General features: G+C 43.0%; 1 protein-coding gene across 12 annotated transcripts in view; it reads right to left on the bottom strand.

Moving 5' to 3' along the window:
• Positions 1–21,239, bottom strand: part of elavl4 (ELAV like RNA binding protein 4) — an 88,036-nt gene extending 66,797 nt beyond the window's left edge. For 2 of the 12 annotated variants that reach the window (XM_020702749.2, XM_020702753.2), the window contains exon 1: positions 19,886–20,131. In XM_020702749.2, coding sequence (XP_020558408.1) covers positions 19,886–20,017 — 132 coding nt within the window. In that variant the 5' untranslated portion in view covers positions 20,018–20,131. Of the gene's footprint in view, positions 1–6,333; positions 6,637–7,342; positions 7,675–19,885; positions 20,133–20,693 lie in introns of those variants that run through there. The other 10 variants (XM_011474549.3, XM_011474552.3, XM_020702754.2 and 7 more) reach the window with 9 other exon arrangements.
• Positions 21,240–21,475: the final 236 nt, after the last annotated feature.

The following is a 21,475-nucleotide window of genomic DNA, read 5'->3' as shown; positions in this document are numbered from 1 at the left end:
TTAATGTAACCATTTTGTGAGTCTTCATGTATGTTTAGGCTTTACACAAAAAGAATATTTAGAAACCAAAGCGTGCTAATTGGGACAGAGATTGTTACAGTGGCTTCTTATTCAAACAGGCTTTTGCCTCATTAACTGCTTCCATCTAGCTTTTGTCTGAAGGAAAAAGGAAAAGACGTTTAAAAACAATGGAAAAAAATGTCTCTGACTGACACAACACAAACGCACAACAAGCAAAAGTGATGACACAAAAGCACAGACATTGGGTGCCGTGCTACAAAAAGATAAGTGAGCTTTGTAATCAGTCAGTTATATTTATTTTTCCAGAATTATTGTTATTTTACAGTTAAAATGTTCCCATGTAAGCTTGGTAATACAAGGATTTTCTGAGATATTTTAGTTTTAATTGTGGTTTTCCTCAAAAAGGCATATATTTCATCTTTTCCTTTAACAAATATTGTTATATTGTTGTGAGTGTACATGTGGAAAAACAGTTTTGCAGGAGTTTTTCATCTTAAGTAATGTAAATAACTTAAAGTTTGGCTTATGTCGTCATCAGCTCCATCCTTGAATCCACCTTCCAGCTCTTTCCAGTCTGCAGTTTGAGATGCAGCAGTGAATGGGTCTTCACAGCTGACTGGCTGCTGCCTATTAGCTCTGCGCTGCAATGGTTTGAATTTCCATCATCTTAGAATCCAGCCCTGAAATGGGCACAGTTGTTTTAGTAATGACGCCCAAAACCTCCGTGACCCCAACAGTGGAGGAAACCCAGGTGATCCTGTTTTTCCAGCTTTTACTAAAGTGGTGAAACCACAGGTTGTTTATGTTAAAGATCCACTCTGGTGAAAACTATGTTTTTAAAATGTTCTTGAGGCATTTTTCTGATAGTGGAAATGAAGAAAATTTAGCTAATAATCACATTTCTATTTCTACATTTAAATCGTTGAATAAAGAAACAGACGAAAAAAAACGCTCCGTGCTCCTCCTTAACCCTTGTGCTATCCTAGGCACTTTAACATCGGAAGTCGGGTCATCTAGACCCACTAGACAGTGCTCTGAACCTTTTTTCTTCAATGATTTGTGATCTTCACTGGTGTCCATGGATTACATGAAATCTTCCCACCTTTATCCACCTTTGTCATGGTAGGGAGAACACCTCAATGGAAGGGGGGGGTCATCTAAGATAGCACAAGGGTTAATCATAGAGCTCAAAGGAATGGGAAGGAAAAAGGGGGCGGGGTTGCTCCACTCTGATAGTCCCACCCACAAGTCAGCGGTGAATTTTTAAGAAATTCCTTCTGACACAAGTTTTTTTGTTGTTTTGCATAATCAGAATTTAAAGACCACTGGAAACTCTTTGGATGTAGATAAAAGTAGAAGGGAGTCAAAGAAAGCTCCAGGTGGCTCTATTCCATTTCCATTTCTGAGGGACATTATCCAGTTTTTCATACTAAAAAACAGATGTGATGATATTTCTATGACTTTGAGTCTGGTTACTTTTTCATTCACAGCCTCCAGTGTTTGAAAAAGGTACTGGACTTCCTGTACTAAATGTAAATTCCAGAAATCAGTGTAGAGTAAGACACGGGACAGAAAGGCTCATGGGTAAGCAACATCTGACCAGTCCTTTAGCCAATGTCTGAGCTCACTAACTTTACCCTGAACTCCTGAAAGACCAAGTTTCCATTTAGCTAAATTCAGACACATGTCACTGCCTTTCTTTTCTTTTTTTAAAACGCAGAACATGATTTCAACTATTTGCTGAAACCCAATAAATATAGACATTTTAAGAAGACTGTTTATAAACCCAGTGTGTTCTGATGCTGAAAACCTTAATGACTTATAAAAACAATCCATACATGTCTTTTAAATGACAAATCATTCAAACGCAATGCATTGTGGTTTATATTCTCCAATCTAGAGAGCATCAATGCGCACCAGTTTTTTGCTGAAACTTCTGGGAAATTTTCTGGGCACTGGATTTTGGAATTGTGTCTCACAAACCCCAAACACAAATGGCACTGCCTTATATAGTGCATTAAGCTAGACTTGCATTGACTGAGTCTATTCACATCAATCTACAGAGGATAATACCAGTACAGGAATCCCGGGAGGACATGGAGTCGTGCGCCACTACCTCTTACATACAATAAGATAATTCAGCAGTTATTATTATAATAATTATTAGTCCACCACCTTACCTCTTAAAGAACCTCATTCACTGGTGCAACCTTATTCAAAGCACGAGAATGCTCAAGCACTTTCATCCAGCTCATTTTCTCTCTTTGGCCTTGTTCAAAACGCACTTTATGAAAGTCTGTATAGCATATTTACCATATGCTGGAAAACAATAATCACCCAGTGGCCTACAGTAAACAGCAGGCATTATTCAACAACGCTGTTATTATCACGTCCTTCGCATTCGTGCAATCACAAGCTTAGCCACGCGGCATTTACAGTAAGAGTACCTTCAGGACGTTAAAATGTGTTGTGGGTCTAAAAGACGCTAAAATGAAGTAGAAATAGTTCACCAGGACTTGCAAACCTTAAAGCAGAACCCTCCTTCCTCTGATGTAACTGTGGATGTTGGTAAAGTATTGATCTACTCAGGATTTGATCAGTTCATTCTAAAACAGACTATTTTAAACAAATCAGGATGGAAATGAATAATTTGGCTGTTCACAGTCATGTCGGAATGACAAATAGTTTCTTTTGACAAATAGTTTTTCATTTTTTAAGTTTTAAACAGTTGTGACACATACTTGTGTCCCTTTTATGGAACTCTGTATAGAGTTTATTGAAGCTTTGCCTGTTTTGACTGTTAGTTGTTTTGACTTTGTCTTTGCTTCTTCGTTTTGGGTTTTACACACATGAACTTTGTCGTAAAATCTAAAAACTGAATGATTTTGATTTTTGCAGTAATAAAATGATGAAATGTACTACTTCGAATTTAGTTTTTGTAAAAGCTACTGTTACCGACTCTTGGCATTCAGAAATATGGAATACCTGCATTTAGGGTTGAAACTATGACATCAACGCTGACTAGAACCTGGACAATAGACGTTCTTTGGTTTGGACAAAGCACCGACTCTCTTTCTGTGGACATTTATTTCCATCCAGCTTTCACTGTTTTCCAAGAACTTGCATCAATGATGAGTGAGTTCCACTCCAAAGTGAGGTCTCCTCCCTCCATCGCTCCCCAAATATCCTCAGTGGGGGGGTTAAAGTCTTGACTCTGTGGTGGTGGATTCATGTGTGAAAATGAGGTCTCGCGCTCCCTGAAGCAGGTTTTCAGTTTGGGCTTCATCAGTTCTACTGTTGTCATTCAAACTTACTGACGGATCCCTGAAGTGAAATTAAAGACACTTATGGGAAATGCATTTGCCGCTGGGGAAGAAATAAGCCCCCTAAAAGAAGAGCACGGTCACGTAAACAGTGACCCGTAGGTTGGAAAGAGAATGGCGCCGCTCCGGTTCTGAGCAGTCTCTGAATACCTGGAAACATAGCCTATTAAATTATATTTAAAAAAAGCTCTGCGTAGAGCTAGAAGCCAGTACTATTCAACCTTAATATCAGAAAATGGAAACAATCCAAGATTTCTTTTTAGCACTATAGCTAGATTAACTCGCAGTCAGAGCTCAGTAGAACCACATGTTCCTGTTTCTCTCAGCTCTGATGATTTTCTTACATTTTTCAATAGTAAAATCTCAAATATTAGACATAAGTTAAATCAAGTTATTCCTACTATCAGCCCAGAGCAGCTGAAGCGGTAGAACTGGAGGCATCCATAGAAACCTCTGTAACATTGGACTGCTTCACTGCTGTGGATCAAGTGGAAATAGCATCAATTATTACGTCCTCCAAATCCTCAACGTGTCTGTTAGACCCAATCCCCACTAGACTTTTTAAAGAAACCTTCCCCTGTTGGCACGGACATGCACTGACTTGAACTTTTTGAAGCTACGTTCACAATCCCCTCAGCAACGTGCGTTCAAGTGTTTCACACATTCTCACATTCACGCGTAGCTACTCAAGTTTCTACAACCGTTTTTGGACGCTACGCACAAAACATGCAAGATTTGCACCACTTCGACATTTCATGCCAAGCTTCTGCCAACCTCGGGTTGCAGACATGTGGTAGTAAAAAGTAGAAAAAGAAGAAGAAGCCCCTTCCTACTTGTCCAGTGTGAACACCGTGGGCTAAATGAGCATAGAATGCATGTTGAGCCCGTTCCTGAATGCATGTCGCACGCCCGGTCTTTCCGTACCATAAGATGTCAGCTGACCCAACATATTTTGAATAGTTTTCAGAAATCCAAATTTGCTTTGAAGCCGTACTTCAGTACATTTCTGTAAACATGGCTGCTTATTTTACACCTGCAGTCAACTAAACAGGAAGCTGGAATAAACATTTGTTACATAATCACTAAAAGACGTCGGGGTTTACCTCCTTTTTTCCAATGTTTTCTATTAATTTACGTTAAAAAAATGTTTGTGTTACGTAGAAAAGTATAAATTAAGTCTGCAAAACAGCTGACAGAGAAAAAGCTGTGATGCACGCACACTACAGTTTGAAATCAACACAAGAGAGAAGATGACGGTTTCTATCTGAGCGGTTGACATTTCTCTCTTTGTCCATCACTCTACATTGGATTGAAGTTTAATCAGGGCCTAGTTAAGCATGTCACTTTGCATCTGGACATACATCCAGCCTCCTGACACAGTCACAGTCAAGTAAAGCTGCACATGCTCCAAACACAGCACAAACTACAGTTTGGAAATGTGTTTTCCTTCGGTATCTCCTTTATTGTTCTTCAAAATGAGACTCATGTAATAACCACATTCATGCTAATCCTGTTTGCCTTTGATCTCCACTTACATATAAATTACCCGGCACGTATTTGGTGGACTGTAGCTAGTAAATTCCAGACACACCCCATCCTATTAGCATTGATGTATAACCTTGGAGCACATGATGTTCTGCCTGAGGGGGTTCCAGCCAATGTATATGTGTGTGTGTGAGTGTGGGTGGGGGTATAAAACTGTGGCCTGTCTCTAGATTAGGTTCCCCACTGGTTCCCAACAGGAGGTTTCATGGTGCAAACTCATCTAATGCCTCCGTTTTTTTTATTTTATTTGACCAGAATGGCCTTCTCCTCTTCTCATTCTGGTCAAAAATCAATCAACCCTTTGTGTGCAATGCTTACTGAAGACATTTACAAATGTGCTTCCTCCTCCAGTCATGACTGAGTTCCTAAACACTATTTCAGCCACACTTTCACACATTTGCTGACACGAGGCTGCAGCCCGAAATGTCCAGGGAGGCGAGATGGTGAAACAGCTGGAGACGAATGCTAAAACACCAAACAGAGAAACTGCCTCCATTTCAATTAGCATTTTGATGACAACTGATGGAAAGAAGCCAGCGTGCGATAAAACATTTAGCTGCTGACAAAATAAATAATGGTTTCACCGTTCTTCATGCAAATGCAGGAGTGAGTCAGTCCACTTTTTGCACGACTAGAAAAACCTTTATGGAAACATATGGAGGCGCTGGGGAAAAAAAAATGCAGCAAAACTGCCTCCAGTCAGAAAACTGCTGGTGATGAGATACCAATCTGTCTTGCTATTTCTGACAGGTAAAGGCGACAGCATGATAAAATGCCTCCTCATTTGATTACTTTCAGTCTGTTGGTTGGGTGTGATGGATGAATGGCAAAATGAATGCAATGCTAAAGTGAGTGTCAGGATGGTGAGCTAAGCAGATAGCTTATGCTGACACTCCTCCAGTATTGTCTTTCTGGGGAGCAACAATTTCACGCCGTTCGCTGCAGACTGCAGCCTCTCCGACCCAAACCACAACTCCAACGCCTTACTTTGCAAAGTGTTTTTCAAAACGTGCATCACATTCAGCATCAGTAATGTGGACTGCGCTACTGCTGCAACGTCGTGGTGGAGTAAGTTGTGTGGAGGTGGGGGAGGCAGGGTGGGGTACAAAAAACACAATCGTGCTTTTAATACTGAATAGGTAACCCTCCTCTTTTCCCTTTCCCATCTTCCGCTTCCACCACTCCGCCTGCATGACATCTGGCTTTTCGTCCCTGCCCTCCTTCATTTCTCATTCTCTCCACAAAGCTTCGCCCCCCCCTAACCTTTTCCCTGCAAGTAGAACTTAACATTCTCTGCGTGAAATAGCTGAACACCATCACAGCCGAGAGCATCACAAGTTCTGGATGAGGTGAGGAATATATTCCAAACCACAAGCGGCTCTAGCCTCTCCAGTGCTCTTGATGAGGAAGAGTATAAGGGCAGAATGCTCATAGCCTTCCTTACCATCTTAAACCCATTCCACTCCATTTGAGAGATGCCGGCCGTTGTCTCGTGTTCCCTCTCCACACACAACCAGCGCCAACGTAGGAGGAACCCACAACTCCTATCTGAACTCTTCCTGCCTCACTTTTTTCTCTGGATATATTTTCCTGCCTCGCACTAACTCTGCCTCTCTTATCGTCGCCTCTTCAGTGTTGGATCGAAGCGGAGAACGGCGTGCAGGAGTTGTGCGGCGCAGACATCCCTCTCTGCCACGGATGCTGTGAGGAGAATGATGAGTCTGGATGAGGAGGCTGCAGCAAGCCTCCCTGACTCCCCCTCCTCCTCCTCCTCCCTGCCACCACCCGCCCAATCAACCTGCTCAGCCGGAAGGTCAGATCCCACCCACACAACCCCGCCCACCGCTCTTGTACAGTCTTCGATTGGCTCCCGGCCTGCCCGTCAGCCCGTGGCCTCCCCTCCCTCCCCCGGTGTTAACACCTTCGCTTTCTGGCTGGCTCCGCGCCCTCGTCGGCACACGTCAACCTCTGGCTGCTTTGGCAGAGAAAAGGCTCTCTGGATCCCGGCGAAACAATCAATCGCTGCTGAAGTCTGCGCTCGAGCGCGCCTGGCAGAGCGGCGCGCGGCGCGCAGCGCGCGGCGGAGGGGTTGCAGCCTCGGGCGTTATGGAAATAAGATGCCTTTGCTCTCTGTGTATAGAAATGAGCTATCACGCGGCGCATGAGACATACATTACATGACAATAGTTCTTTTTCTGCAAAAACACAAACACTTTTACACACACAGCCAGATGGAAAGGCGGGTTTTTTCTGACAATTTCAATTAAAAAAGAACCAAAACATCTCAGAAAATATAAGTTGACTGCAGCTAAGAACTTAGAAAAAAATCTGAAAATGAAACAAACTGTTTTGATGCATTTCTTAAAGAAACACTACTTGGTTTCTTTCTGCGTAAATCAAGAAAGGATGAGGGCAATAGGAGGTCTGCTCCACGACATGTCGCCTTTACTCACCATGACCATTCTTATGTCAGGCTGGCGGTCTGGAGGAGTTCACTGCCGGCAAACAAACGGAGAAAGGAAAAGTGGAAGATGCGCAGCGGCGGTGAAAGAGGCGCGCGAGCGGAACCAGAAACTACACGGAGCGAAGACCTGCAGCGTCCAGACAGACGGGAGGAAGAGGAGGATGAGGAGCAGAGGGCTTTCAGGAAAACATCTGACAAACACGAGGAGGATCCACTCAAAAGCAAAACAATGACAGCAGGCTTCCCCTGAATTTCCTCAAAAGCCAATTATGGAGCGTCCAGTCACCGTCCGCGCGCGCTCTGATTGGCTGAGGAGGTGCGGGAGGGGCAGCCCACCTCCCCAAGATTGAAGGGAAGGGGGGTTGACGGAGAACAGGTAAGCGCATCATTAACGGTAGAAATGGTAATAACGTTTCAATAAGCCGTTTGCTAATTTATGATCATCTTATTGTGGGAAAGCTTCGTTTTTGTCCATTTTTAATGTAAAGGTATATAATCCTTATTCACATGTTTAGGTCAATTAAATTGGACTGTAAATTACTGCAGCGGATTAAACACAAACTATTGAAAACAGCTGCGTAAAGCCCCCATCTTCACTAAAACCCACCCCACCAATCCAAAAACATTTCCTCCTTGGTGCATTCAACTCCACTTTGCCCTGCTTTGAAATTCCTATTTTTTCACGTTGTCATTTAGGCCTTTTAATGATGATCATGTCATAATGAAAAGGGGTTCTTTCAAAAGAACGCCTGTAATGAGTTGATTCTCTTTGCCTCATGCTGCCATCATCCACCTGGCCCCCATCTCAGGCAGACAAGAAGAGGGAGCTCTTGCCTCCTTTTAAAGCAGATTTCTGGCAGGCGGGCAGCAGGTAAGCAAGCAGCTGATCATTCAAACAAAAGCATGTGCATGCACACACGTGCACACATTCTGAGGCTTGTTATAGCCCTTAACTGGTGTACAATTCTCATTTAAAAGCCCATCTTCGATAAAAAGAGTCTCAAGCAGCAAAAAGTCGAAGTAAATGCATGTAATATTATGATTTATCCATCATCAGGTTCATTTGTTTCTGTGACCAGAAAGCTCTAAGAGGGCGTCAGCGGTTCAGCTTTTTTTTTCTTTCAGATGCCTCTCAAATGTGGACGCCTGGCAGAGCTAATGCAGAATTAGTGAAGCTGCTTTTAGCTTGACAGACTCCTTCTTTGCTTCCAGCTTTACATTGCAGCGTTAAGCCAATACAAATGAAAAACAAACAAACATATGTTTAAAGAGAAATTTATGGATTCCAAAAAACAGATTGCGTATCACACGGGAATAAAAATAAAGGCAAAAGAGCAGCTATATGGAATAAGAAAAGGTTATCAAGCTTTTATGTTTTTATGTGGAAGTGAAGTGGAGGTGAACCGTTGGACAAACTGAAATAGATTTATTAATTGATAACTCAGCCACTTCAATGATGCATCCTAAAAGCCTTGAGCAAAACAGGAAACATATTCCAAAAATATTAAGTATAAAGAGGCTTCCACTGCAAACCGATGAGCTAAATGATGCCCACAGTTGATCATTTTACAGCCAATATCATGTCACACTGCAGGTTGCATGTGATATTTACAAAATGCTTCGTTTCTTTACACATCTGCCAATCATGAATTTCAAGCAAACGCTCAAACAGGTGCATACATTAGCTCCCAAATGAGCTCCGACAGAAAAGAAGAGAAGAAAAAACCCAGAAGAGAGTCTGGCAGATAAAAAGGCAGCTCTGAACCGTGGCTCCCCAGTCTCTCTGCTTCCTCTCTGACCTCTCCACCTGCCTGGTTGGCTACAGCTAACCAGCTAGCCTAGCGGAACCATGTGGCTGACATACTAATGAGAATCCTTACTACGCCTTCAATTAGGACTGACACCAACACACAAGCACACATTCAACCCACAAAAACACACGGGGGCAAAAGGCTGAACAAGCTCAGCCTTGTTTCATGTAAACTGTTTTTCCCGTTTAGGCAGACCAACACAAGGAAGCGAAGACAACTGATTACATTTTGAAGTCTGGATTTCCGTTTCTTTCTTTCCGTCTGAGAAAAAGGATGCAGAGAGATATGCAGGCAACAAACCTCTTTGTCTTCTTCTATCCGGCTTTTATCTTTTTTCTCTGACCTTTGTATTTAATAAAAGCTTTGCTGTGGATCCGCCAAGAAACAACCCCCCCCCACCCCCCACCCCCCGCCCCCCCGCCCGCCGCCTCGCAAATGTTCTGCAAAAGTCTGTTTCCGCTGCTGCCTTTGTGGAAACAGAACATTCCAGCAACTGACAGTTCAGGTGTGTGCAAATGTGTTTGTGCTCTGCTTTTTCCAACAACAACAGCAAAAAAACAGAATCACTTTCATATTTCATAATGGGCAGTGTTTTTAGGTTGTTTTCCTCTTGTAATATGATCCAAATAACCTTTTTTTTCCTCTAAATGAGAAGATGATTTGAAAGTGGAAACAGTCTCCCACTGTTATCTTGCTTGAAATGTCATTTTACAAGATTGCTCTACAGGACCGTCGTTTTAGAAAGCAACGTGCTTTACTGCTACTCAGTAAATTAGCTCTAAACATCATCTGTTTTCTCCAATGTGTTGCGTTGATTGTGTAGTTGTGTTGCAACGACACAGCAATGGAAGAAAGAGGCTTCTTGCTGTGTGTGTCTCCATTCTGCATAAATATCCAGAGAGTGGTTTGACACCAACTTAAAGGAAACATTTAAAATGCATGTTTTATTCACAAACCTTACACATTGCAACAGTAAAAGCATCAAGTTAATGATTGTAATAATTAATTATGAAAGCATTTTATTTCAAAGCATAAAAAGGCCTCAAAGCTGATTGGATGCATTATTTGGCCTCTCCGATGATGACTGATGCTAAATAGTTTTTGAAAGGATGAAATATTTCTTTTTTTTCGTGCAACTTAAAGAGCTTTTGTGGCAGAAGCCCAGGAGGGCCAGAAACCCTGTCAGCAATGTAAAACCCCATCTCAATTATTGGCTCTGGCTCATGTCCATGAACCCGCACACACCCAAACACAACTTTTTAGAGCAAACACAAATGCATATAGATTAGTTGTTGGAGTTCAATCTCTGCTGTTGGGGTGAAGTTTCGATGACCGAAGACGTCCACTCCGCACTTCAAACTGCCTCTTTTTAACAGCAGACAAGCGGACTAACTGTTTTGAACTTCCCCTGTTCCCCGTTCCCCCCTCCCTGCCTGCACAGTCGCCTGCGACTCTCAAACCTATTACCTTCTCCTGCTTAACAGGATTGTCTCGAACACCATATTCCTGCCACACCCTGAAAAAAGAGTGTTGAAAATCCGAGTTGAAACTGCAGAAGCTGCACAGGACACGCTCTGGTAACTCCGGCGGTTCTGATAACAAGTGCTGAAGAGCGGGTAAAGACTTGCGTACACAGTGCAGCAGAGCCGCTTTAAAAATGCAGAGTGCAGGCGGCGATAATTGTGGGTGCTCACGGTTTGAGTGTTGTTAACTGTCAAAAGCAGTGTTTTAACACCTGCCTCGCGTTTCACTCTGCATAATAAGACTCCTATGGAAAGGGGGGAACGCGAAGACGCCAGCTGAGGTGTTACCTCCAAGCGCAGGAAGAAAAATCCCTCAACTTTTGAGCAGGCTCGGGGAAACTTTTTATACTCCGCTGGAAAAACTTTGCATTCACCTGTGGTCAAATTAATGCTAACATGGATGGCACTGATTCTGCATCAGCAATATGCTCAAAGGCTCAAAGTCATTCGACGGTTTCAGAAAGCAGCGCATTAATAATAACTGGATCATTTCAATTCAAAATGATTCCTCACTTCCCTAGAATGCCATTGCAACGGGTTTGATGGTTGCTCTTCTGCAGAGCTGCACGCCACTGTTTTCTTTTTTGCCCTTGAAGGTTCAGTTTAGCTGCTCCATGTAGCATCTCAGACTGATAACTGCTCCTCTCCTGGCACTTCTCCAGCTTTTGCCAGTAACAATCAGCAAATGAGATTCACCTTCTTTCCAAGCTCAGCACCAAAGAGCTCAGGACACAAAACGGTTGCACTCTTGATCAGGTATGGTTTTCTCTGAACAACAGCTGGTTTGAACTGAACTTGTATGTTTATCTTTTCTTCTTGGCAACAGTGATGCTGACACACTTCAGTGGTTGTTTCATGTTCAGACAGACTTTCGCTATTTCTTTCTGGTCAAATATAAGGCTTTCTAAGTCCACGTTTTTTTTTTATCAAAACGTGCTTCTGAAAGGAAAAGGATCTCCAAGAGAAGCAAAAAATCAGCACAATGACACATTTTCAGCTCTCAGAGGGCAGAAGATGTGAAATCCTACTGGGAGGACACTCCAGCTTAAAGACTGTCAGACTAAAGAAGAGCAGACGAGAGAAAAACCTCCAATAATCCAGCTCAGCTTAGTGTAAAGACCAAAACCTGCGATGCATTTAGAGGAGAATAATGGTCAAATAAAAGTTTCAATGTGCTGCTAAAAGGATATTAGACACATCTATCATGTTTGAACACACCTATGTCCAACAAAACCCAAAACCTTAACACCATCTATTAACATAAAGAGACAACCGATGTGATGGAAGCTTCATTATAGAATTGAAACCAGGGGCTTAGTGTTAAATGCAAACATGTATAACATTTTATTTTGAAAATCTATTCCCTAAGAAACCAACAAATGGTCTTCTCTCTGAGCCAGTGGATACGAGAAAGAGCTTGAAAGCTGCCTACTCCACTGTCTAGTTAAAACTGCTCAGATCAGAAATGCTTAACCGGAGCTGGGCTCTGCCGTATTTGTCACAGTCACCCTGTTTCATTTAAAGTCAAAGCTGTTCAGTATTCCTGGAAGTTTGTAGACTGCAGACTTGAATTCTCTCTCTTTTTTTTAATCAGACTAGATGAGAGAAGCTGATTTGGTCACTATGTGCACCCAAAAATACTTTTGCATTTCAATTTGGAACAATAATGATGGGTGCCTTACTTTTTTGTTAGTTTGTGTCTCACAAAGAGACCTACATACACAAAATATGCTAAATACAAGGGATGCCATAATTCCCAAACAGAACTGTATGTTACACCATTGAACTGAACTGTGGGGGGGTGAATAGTTGCAAATAGATGTTGATCCTGAAAGTATCAAATACATGTTAAAATGGAAAATAATTTATTATCATGCATTCTTTTATTAGATTATTATAAGCCAACTTAAATATTTTTCTTTATTATTATATGTTAATTGGCAAATAAAAAAAAAGGTATTTTTCAGATTTTTTTCTCTCCAAAATACACAAATGATATATTAAACCAAAACAAGACCATGACCCAAAATCCAAGGTTTGAACTGATTTTGGGAGAAGTGAATTCTTGCATCCCTACTAAACATTTAGACAAAGACAAATCTAAACCAAAATACCCTGCTTTCAATTAAAAAAATGTGTCGTTAGGTTTTTTTTCCAGCTGTAAATGAGGAAAAATGTGGGAATGTTTGTGGAGAAGCCCGGAAAGGCTTAGCTATGAAGTCGCTGTTGAGTCCAGCATGTGTCCTGGCACAGAGAGTGTCCTCTCAACAGGACTCTGGAAGATTAGTGTCCATTTGGACAACAGAGTGCTCCCCAGTTTGGGGTGGCATTCAATTTCAGGAGTCCAACAGCCTTCACACTTTTCAACTTTAAGGCGTGACTTGCAGTACGGTTACGTTTGGAGCAGGCACGGGTAAAATGATTTGAACTCTGGTGATATTTTATTCCAGCGGTTGGAAGGAGGGGCGGAACAAAGAGGTGAGGGGTGCGCTGCAGTGTGAGGGGTCAGCAGCTTGTGGGGGTTTATTGGTGGGCTTTGGGAGTGTGAGGACAGCAGCCCGCTATAGTGTTTGATCCCGGTCGGGGTACATCCACCTCACAGGGCGACTGCTGTGGTCCATCTGGTATGAGCTTTAATCATGACTCCCCCCACCCACACACACACAGTCCATAGTTGGTGCTGGGCTTTCCACTTTTGTTCCAATAAAGACCCACTCCGATAAAAATGGGTGTTTTCAACATCCTGTTTCTAAAGATGGAGGACATATATAAAGAAAAATTAAGCTTAGAATCGCATTTCGGAGTTTTTCTTCCTTCAAATCCTTGTGAATCAGGAGCAAATGAAAAAATGCAGTTTGAAAAAGATCACATTAGTTATGTAGAAATTACACTGCCAACAGCTCCCTGCTCCGCTCTATTCCGATGCATCCACTTCCAGACAAATAGATCCATGAACGTCTTTGTTTTCCTCGTCTGAGCTCAAAACTGTGCGGCTGCATAGCTCCAAAATTGATCGCCGTTTTTGTTGCACTGCTAATGTTAGGTTGGGGTGTGAGCGTAAACACAGAGCTCTGAGCGGGGGAGGGGAAGGGGCGGCGGGGTTGCTCTGTGGTAAACGGCCCCGGCCACAACTCAGAGCTGAATTTCGAATGAACTTCTGCCACTCTGCAGAAACTATGCCAAAACGACAAAAATGGCTTAATTATAATTCAAAAACCACTGGAAACACTTTGAAAATAGTTAAAAAGATGATCTGAGTGGGACTTAAAGCTGTCGCTCACTATCGTACAAACAATGACAGATAAACATTGTCTCCAGTCATGTACAGAAATGAATCCCCTTCTTAAAGAATCTGCTGTTTGGTCCTCAGATGGAAAAGAAGAAGAAGAAGAAAGGGCTGATATCTGTCACGGTGTTTTGAGTCTAATCAAAAATCTCACAGTATCAGATCTGCATAAATGACTGCACTGAGGCTTTTGATAAGGAATAACCTTTCGAAAATTAGATCCATCCAAAGTCCTTTGTAGGGCTGCCAGCGGCACAGTGGACCAAGTCGTGCCCACACTGCACAAATCCATCTCTGAAAATGTCACTTCATGCTTGGAGAGAAGTAAGTGTGTAATACACAAGAAAGAAACCCCAAACAGGTTTTAGCTTAAATGCCTACACGCTTGGAGACAGGTTTCAGTTATTCTGTGTTGCCAAGGCTGTCGGTTGATTAAAGAGCAGGAGTTATTGCTGCTGAAAGACACTCTCAAAATTGCTTTCCACTGAGAAGATGACAATATGCAGAAATGAGTACACACTCTTTATAACTTTATGTCACTGCAAGAATTGTTATAAATGAAAAGGTAAATAGAGACATGCACATGTACCATATTTCTGGAATAAAATGAAAACAGCTCAGTAATTTATTGTTGAGTGTCTCAGAAGTGGGACCTGACTTGGCAGATGGAAATGCTGTTTATTGATATGTTGGGAAGAATGAAATGTTCCCTTTCTCCTTCTTTTATCTGTTTGTCACGTATTCTCCAGACTCAGTTAACATCCAAAGAAAAGGACGGAGATCTTTCTTGTGGCGAGATGCGGTGGTCACTCGTGCTTTGCACTAATGCTCATGTCAGGCGCACATCATTTATTCATGCCGACAGGAGATACTTTGCCGCGTCCCCAGTAATTAGCGAATCAATAAAAAGCACAGGCTTTGAAACGATCAATTATGAGAAGAGACAGAAATATGTTGTTCATCAACATGCCTGCATCTCAGACGCAGAGAGTCGTTTTAGTGTCGGCGGCGTTTGTCAACTCAACATCAGCATCACATGGCTGTATACACGTGTGACTGTACATGTCACATGGCGGCTCTTACACGGTGGTCAGTGTTGGCTTTTTGGTCATTGTGAGGTCCGAGATGAAACCATGTTCAAATCATTGCGGAACGGGGTGAAACAATTCATTTGAACGATTTATTTCATATCATAGTTTATGATTGACGATACGATTCAGAGTTGATTCAGGTTCATTTAGAATAATCCGATTCTCTGACCTGAAATCGATCCACATCTTTAGCCAAAACTTCAACCAGTGGGACTCAGAGAGAGTACCTGGTACTGAACAGAGCATGTGAAGTTTCAACACAACCCATTGTTGTTTTTCCACATCCAAAGAATCCAAAGAGAACTTTCTTAGAACAGTCTAGACACTGGATGGTCACATGACTTTATTCAAAGTCTGTCCACACATTGGACTGGAATGATGGACTGATCCGTTTTGATGAGAACACATGTGTGTTGTTGCTGTGATTGGTCGTTTTTAATCAAATGATTTTACTTTGAAATGATTTAAAAATGGTTTAAGCCCATTCAACCAATAACTTGCCTCAGAGAGATCGATCTGGTTGGATTGTAAGAATTGAAAGTGATTCATTGATGAAGTCGATTAATGGTTACACCCCTAGGTCAAGGACATAGACGGCCTCATTAGCGCCTAACACATCTTTTGTCAAAGTTTAAAGTATCAACACTTCGCAGCTGCACTGTCATTGCTAGCGGTGGTTGAGCAGGTCGGCGGTTCGATCCCCGCCCCTCCCACTCGACTGTTGTTGTGTCCTTGGGCAAGACACTTCACTTCAGCATGGCATTCCCAAACCACTGGTTTAAGAATGTCCCAGTGACGGTCAGAGGGCCCGAAGTGGCGGCCACGCCTCTGTCCGTCTGCCCTGGGGCAGCTGTGGTCACATCAGTAGTTCCCATCACCAAGTATGAATGGATAATGGACACATTGGAAGAACGTCTGGAGAAGCAGATAAATCCAATCCATTATTATTATCATTTTGTTAAACAGTAGCTGAAAATATTTTCCACCCTAATTTTCTGTACACAGTTCATCCAATAAAATAAGTAAAAGTTAAAAGTTTGTCCTGGAGAAGCAAAAACTTTCACTATTAAAGTAAATATTTTACTTTTCCAGCTAAAGTGCCGCCTTGGGATTCTTAAAGAAGTGGACTGAACAGCATTGGGTGAAATTATTATTTTAAAGTAAATCCAAATTCCCACTGGAAATGAACACATAGCCTGCTAAATACCGTAATAGCAGAAGTTGGGTAAATTAATCAATAATTCAAAGACCTTTCAATAACAGAGGAGTTTTTTTGAGGATAAAGTTCTGGCTAATAATTGTGGGGTTTTTCAACCTTTTGCTTTCAGTTAGTTTATAGATTTTAATGCTTTTATAAATAGTAGAATTGTGTGAATGTATTGTCCACTCAAGTGAAATCTCAGCCACCAGTCCACCGTTTCTGATTGACATCACCGGCAACCTTTGACTGGGTAATCCTTGACATTCTGTAGGGATCACGCAACCGATTTTCAAACGTATTTTTTTGTCTCACGTTTCCAAAGAGACAAATATATATTAGCCATTTAAACAAAGACAGCATGTTGTCACACAACTCCTAATTTAAGGCGGCTTCTGTTAAAAACAAAAAAGAGATGGAGACCGAATGGGGAAAAGAGTCTGCGTAGCTTGCAGGGCTTGTGTACAGTGTGTGTTGTTGTGTGAAAGGGTGTGTGTTGATGGGCGTGGGTGTGCGTGAGCCTGCAGACACCTGCTCCGTTCTGCAGTGATGGCTCCCAGCGGGACACTGGCTCAGCTGCTGATGACTAGGCCCTCCCTGCAGCACTGATAGCCAGCGCGCACACACATGCACATGTGCACGCTCACTTCTTGCAGCAGATTTGAACCTTGCAACCCCCCCCCCCATTCCCTCGCACAACGTCTTTCTCTCTCTCGGTTTGTCGTAAATGACAGAGTCGATGCTCATATCATCTGAAAGCACGACACAAAGTCCCAGTCTGTGTTGCTGCGCATAGACCTGCAGTCCAAGACGTGCAGTACGGATGCATCAGTCGAGAGCCTTTTTATCTGTAGCCCGGAACATCATGCTCTATCATAAAACCAGAAAAAGAGACGCAAATCTTGTAAAAAAATGTCACCTGAGCCACGTTTGTTTTAGTCATCTAAGTGTTAATCAGCTGCCAAAATACTCGCAGCCGGATTATCACGTCTCCCAGTGTCTGTATCTTTTGCTCTTTCTGTGGCGGCGGCGGCGGCGTTCAGCCTGCTGCACCTGTTTGTGCCTCGGTGACAGCAGGGTTGTGGAGCATAAATGAACTAATTTCCTGGATATAGAGAACACAGCAATCAAGGAAAGGGAGGAATGCGGTAAGCGGCAGATGGAAGGAGCTAATTATTGTTATGAAATAGAGATGACCTCTAACTATCTCCTGGCTGCTTCTAATCTGTGGTGAAAACACATTTGCCAGCTTCCAACCCCCCCCCCACTGTTACTCTTACTCCTCCCTATTTAGATTTCTTTTGTTGCTGTGATGAGAAATGACTTTAGACATGTCAGAAACATAACCCAGTTTTTTATAAGTAAAATGTAAAAACAGAAAAGATTGAAGTTGTTAAACAAAGCCCCGTGTCACACAGCTGCCTGCAGCGAATAATCAGTGCAACTTTCTCCAAATTAACTGCATTCAGCTCTGACGAATGGTGCATGGTGCGTTTTTAGATGCAGACATTTTGCAAAGGACAGAAAACATGCATGTGAAGCTCTTTGTACATAATGTTTTCTGGTCATGATGGCGTTAATTGATAATGTAGATGATCATCATAGATTCATAGATGCAGGAAAGTCGGATCAAATTTCAACTATTGCACGACTGATTTGTTCTTTGAGTGCTCTTTTAGGGCTCTGCCTTCAGCTTTAAACACTAGATGCACAACTGAGGGCACGCACACACCAACAATTACAGGCATCACATGAGCGCAAACATTCACCAAACTCCAGCAAAGACAACTAACCACCAAATCGAAGGCGAACAAAACGATACAATTTTATTTTATTTGTCATTGCATTTACTAGAACTTTCAATACAAAGAAAAGAATTGTTTTAATTTTTTTTTATTAAGAACAAACATTTAGCTGCCGCGTATTTCCTTTAAGAAGCATCAGTTACAGAGAGAAAACCAAAAAGATAAACAAAACGTTCCTGCGTCCGAGGTTTGCAAACCACAGCCACTAGAATTTTCCAGCACATTTGTCTAATGTATGCAAATGATCTAGCTGTGTTTGATGAAGGCGCCATTAATCACTTTAACGATGGTCTTTTTAAACCGGCGTGCACAGCGGCACACGTGTGCCTGTACACAAGCGCATGCGATAACACACATGCTCAACGGCGCAGCCACACACGGGAACATGCGCTGATGACCGATCCAAAAAGAAATTCTACAAATGACACTGAAAGCTTCACACGAAATTACTTTTTGAAATCGTTGCGTCTATCTTTCCTTTATTTATATACCCTTACTTAATGCTGAAGAATTTCCTTGACATATTTGAAGCTAGCCCACCGTTTGTCCTTCTCCACTCTGGAAACAATTGGTCATCACTTCAGATTTCTGATGCTAAAAGAATTAATCCAAATATGTTAACACGTCAATAGTTTTTAATGTTATAAATTCGGCTAATTAGTTCCACTAGTCTCAGCGAATAATTTACGGCCCAGCAGCTTTATGCAAAGAGCTGATAACACTGTTATGGGTCTGAATGGGCAGTGGAAAAAGCAACGCTTTGTGTTCCACATAACAGCGGCAAAACACTGGACAGATGATGCTGTGCAGGGGTTCAAAGCCCAAACTGGAAAAAAAGATTTCTGCAGCTCCTCACGGACATATTCCACCGCTTATCCGCGCCGTGCATTTGCATACGCTTGACAGAAACCCCTGGGTACAGTCAGAAGCACGACAGTAGGTTATGAAGGCTTCGGGGGGGCTCTGGGGTGTGGATCTGAGCCAGTTTGAAGGGGAATCGAACCAATGAAGAGCCCAGCAGATTAGACACCCACAGCTTCATGTCGCCTTAATGTGGCGAGTCAGGGGTTTTCTTCCAAACGCTCACTGTTTACTCCTGCCCCTTTTTTTTCCCTCTCAATCCCTTTTCCCTCAAGTAATCTTTACTATGTAAATTGCAGAGTAACATTGACTCGAGTGAAAAAAATCTCCCATTTCCTCAGTCTTGTCACATTTCTAGTGGGATTTTGACTTTAAGCGATTGATGATTCGCAATCAAATGTATTCAGAAATCTATTCTGTGCACACCTGCTCGCAAATGGTCGTCTGCCACAGAAGATTTAGTTATTTTGATTGTAAAGTTTCAAATGAAACTCTAGGCAAATGTGTTTAAAACTGCTTATCTTTTAAATGTACAAAAATGTCGTCAACCGGCACCAGAAAGCATGTTTAAAAATCAATATGAAGCACTCCAGCTTCATCTGGAATTGACAAAATTGGACAATAGAAACAATATTAGCCATTTAGATGCCGCTCACAAATGCATGCTCACACCAACACCTCAAATTCCCTTGATAACTGTCTGACTGGCAGAGGGTAAATGCAGAGTAGGCGTCCATAATTGAACAAACATAACAATGTAAATATTTGCTAATACTACCCACTGGGGATACAGGCAGGATCCCACAATTGAATTGCTCTCCTTCAGCCCTTTTGCTCCTTTCCTCGACACGTTGTTTTCGTACAAACTAACTTCCGCGTTCTCCAATTTTCCATGGTTTCTTTTCAGATTTGGCGTGTTCGCCTTGAGGACAATCTTCAGTCTGTCTCTCCTCTTACCATGGGTGACCTGTAGCCCATCTGGGCAGGAGATGGCAGGAGATCCCTGGGAAATAGCGGCGAGTGCGTCTCGGGGACGGAGCCCACGCCACTGGCTGCTAGTCCCGAGAGCTGCCCGTACCTCGCCATCATCTTGAGACGCTGCCCACAAAACACACTCACTCGCGCATAGAGACGAGAGACGAAGAGGAAGAGGGCTGAGAGGAAGATGGGAAGAAGAGGGAAAGGGGTGTGAGAGAGGGGAAGGAGAGGCGATAACAGCAGGTAGGAAGGGCGGCGGATTGGTAAAGGACAGAAGGGGGGGAGTGGGGGGGGGCGGGGGGCATGAAGAAGGAGGGCAGTGAAGGGGGGGGGGGGGCAGAACCCCCTTGCTCTCACACTGATGCATGTGCCGACATGCAAGTGTACACATTTACACGCGTACCATACGTGCACATGAAAGCACACATACAGTTTTAGCCCCAGGTGGGCGATTTCACACGAAGACCTCTGTTGGGGGGGTTCTACCTGGATCATTTTATTTAAACAACAGGGGAATCGCAGAGTCGAGACACTGGCTCTTCACGTATGATTACACGGCAGGGTGAGTGCTAGAAGCAAAGCAATCCCTTTCTCGGTTCCAACTAGCGTGCTGGAGAAATCGAGCAGCGGCTGATATCCATCATCCCCTCTGTCTTCTGGCTACTTGCATACGGGGGGGTGGGGGTACACAGACAGGCATGGACACAACGACACACATGACAGAATGGTTTGCAGCACACAAACACAGGTGAGGTATGGACAAGAAAGCAAATCCAGATCTCTTTACCTCATTGCTCAACAAAGCGGCGTTGAGTGTTCGGCTTATTTCGAACATGTTCAGCTTCGGTGCTTTTCTGTCTGTCTGTCCTTTTAATGTCAGCTTCTTTTCGATTTCTGCTCCCCGCTCTTTTGCTCGGTTGGGAGTCAGTCAGTGAGTCCCGGGTAAATAGAAAAAAAAAATGAAATAAAAAAATTGAAATTAACTCAAAAAAGGAGAGGATGACAAAAAAAAATCCTCTTCGCTTTCAGATTTGTGGAATTGTGATTTTCAGTCCTCTTTTTTTTTGGTCTTGGTGATGCACTTCTGCTGGCTGTGGATGTCAGAGGAGGCGTTTTTTTGCCCAGGGTCTCCACACGTCTGAGAAGTCAATACGCTGTCTTTTAAAATCTCCCCAGAGTCAGCACATTAAAACAGGCAGTCGCTGGGTCGCTGGGTCGGGCTGGCTGGCTCCCTTATCTTTCCCGTGCACACCGGCTCTGACAATGTGCTTCTATCCTCACACTGCTTGCTAGAAGATTAGCCTGTCCCAAAACATAGCACTTAGTTTAAACTCCCCTCCCTTTTGCTCCTTTTCTCTCTCCTGCTCACTCTCCGCCTAGCTCCCTCCCTCCCTCCCTCCCTCCCTGCCTGCCTCCATCTCTCGCCACATCACCCAGCATCCTCCACCATTGCCGAAGCACTCCGTGTGCTACAGTTCACTGTACCACCACAAGGTGGGAAGACTGTTCTAGCAGCAGCACCACATCCCTTTGCTCTCTGTGCCACTCCTAACATTTACATTTTTCATC

The sequence above is a fragment of the Oryzias latipes genome, chromosome 4 (genome assembly GCF_002234675.1).
Source record: "Oryzias latipes chromosome 4, ASM223467v1".
Taxonomy (NCBI): domain Eukaryota; kingdom Metazoa; phylum Chordata; class Actinopteri; order Beloniformes; family Adrianichthyidae; genus Oryzias; species Oryzias latipes.
This window is presented reverse-complemented; position numbering and strand designations above follow the sequence as displayed.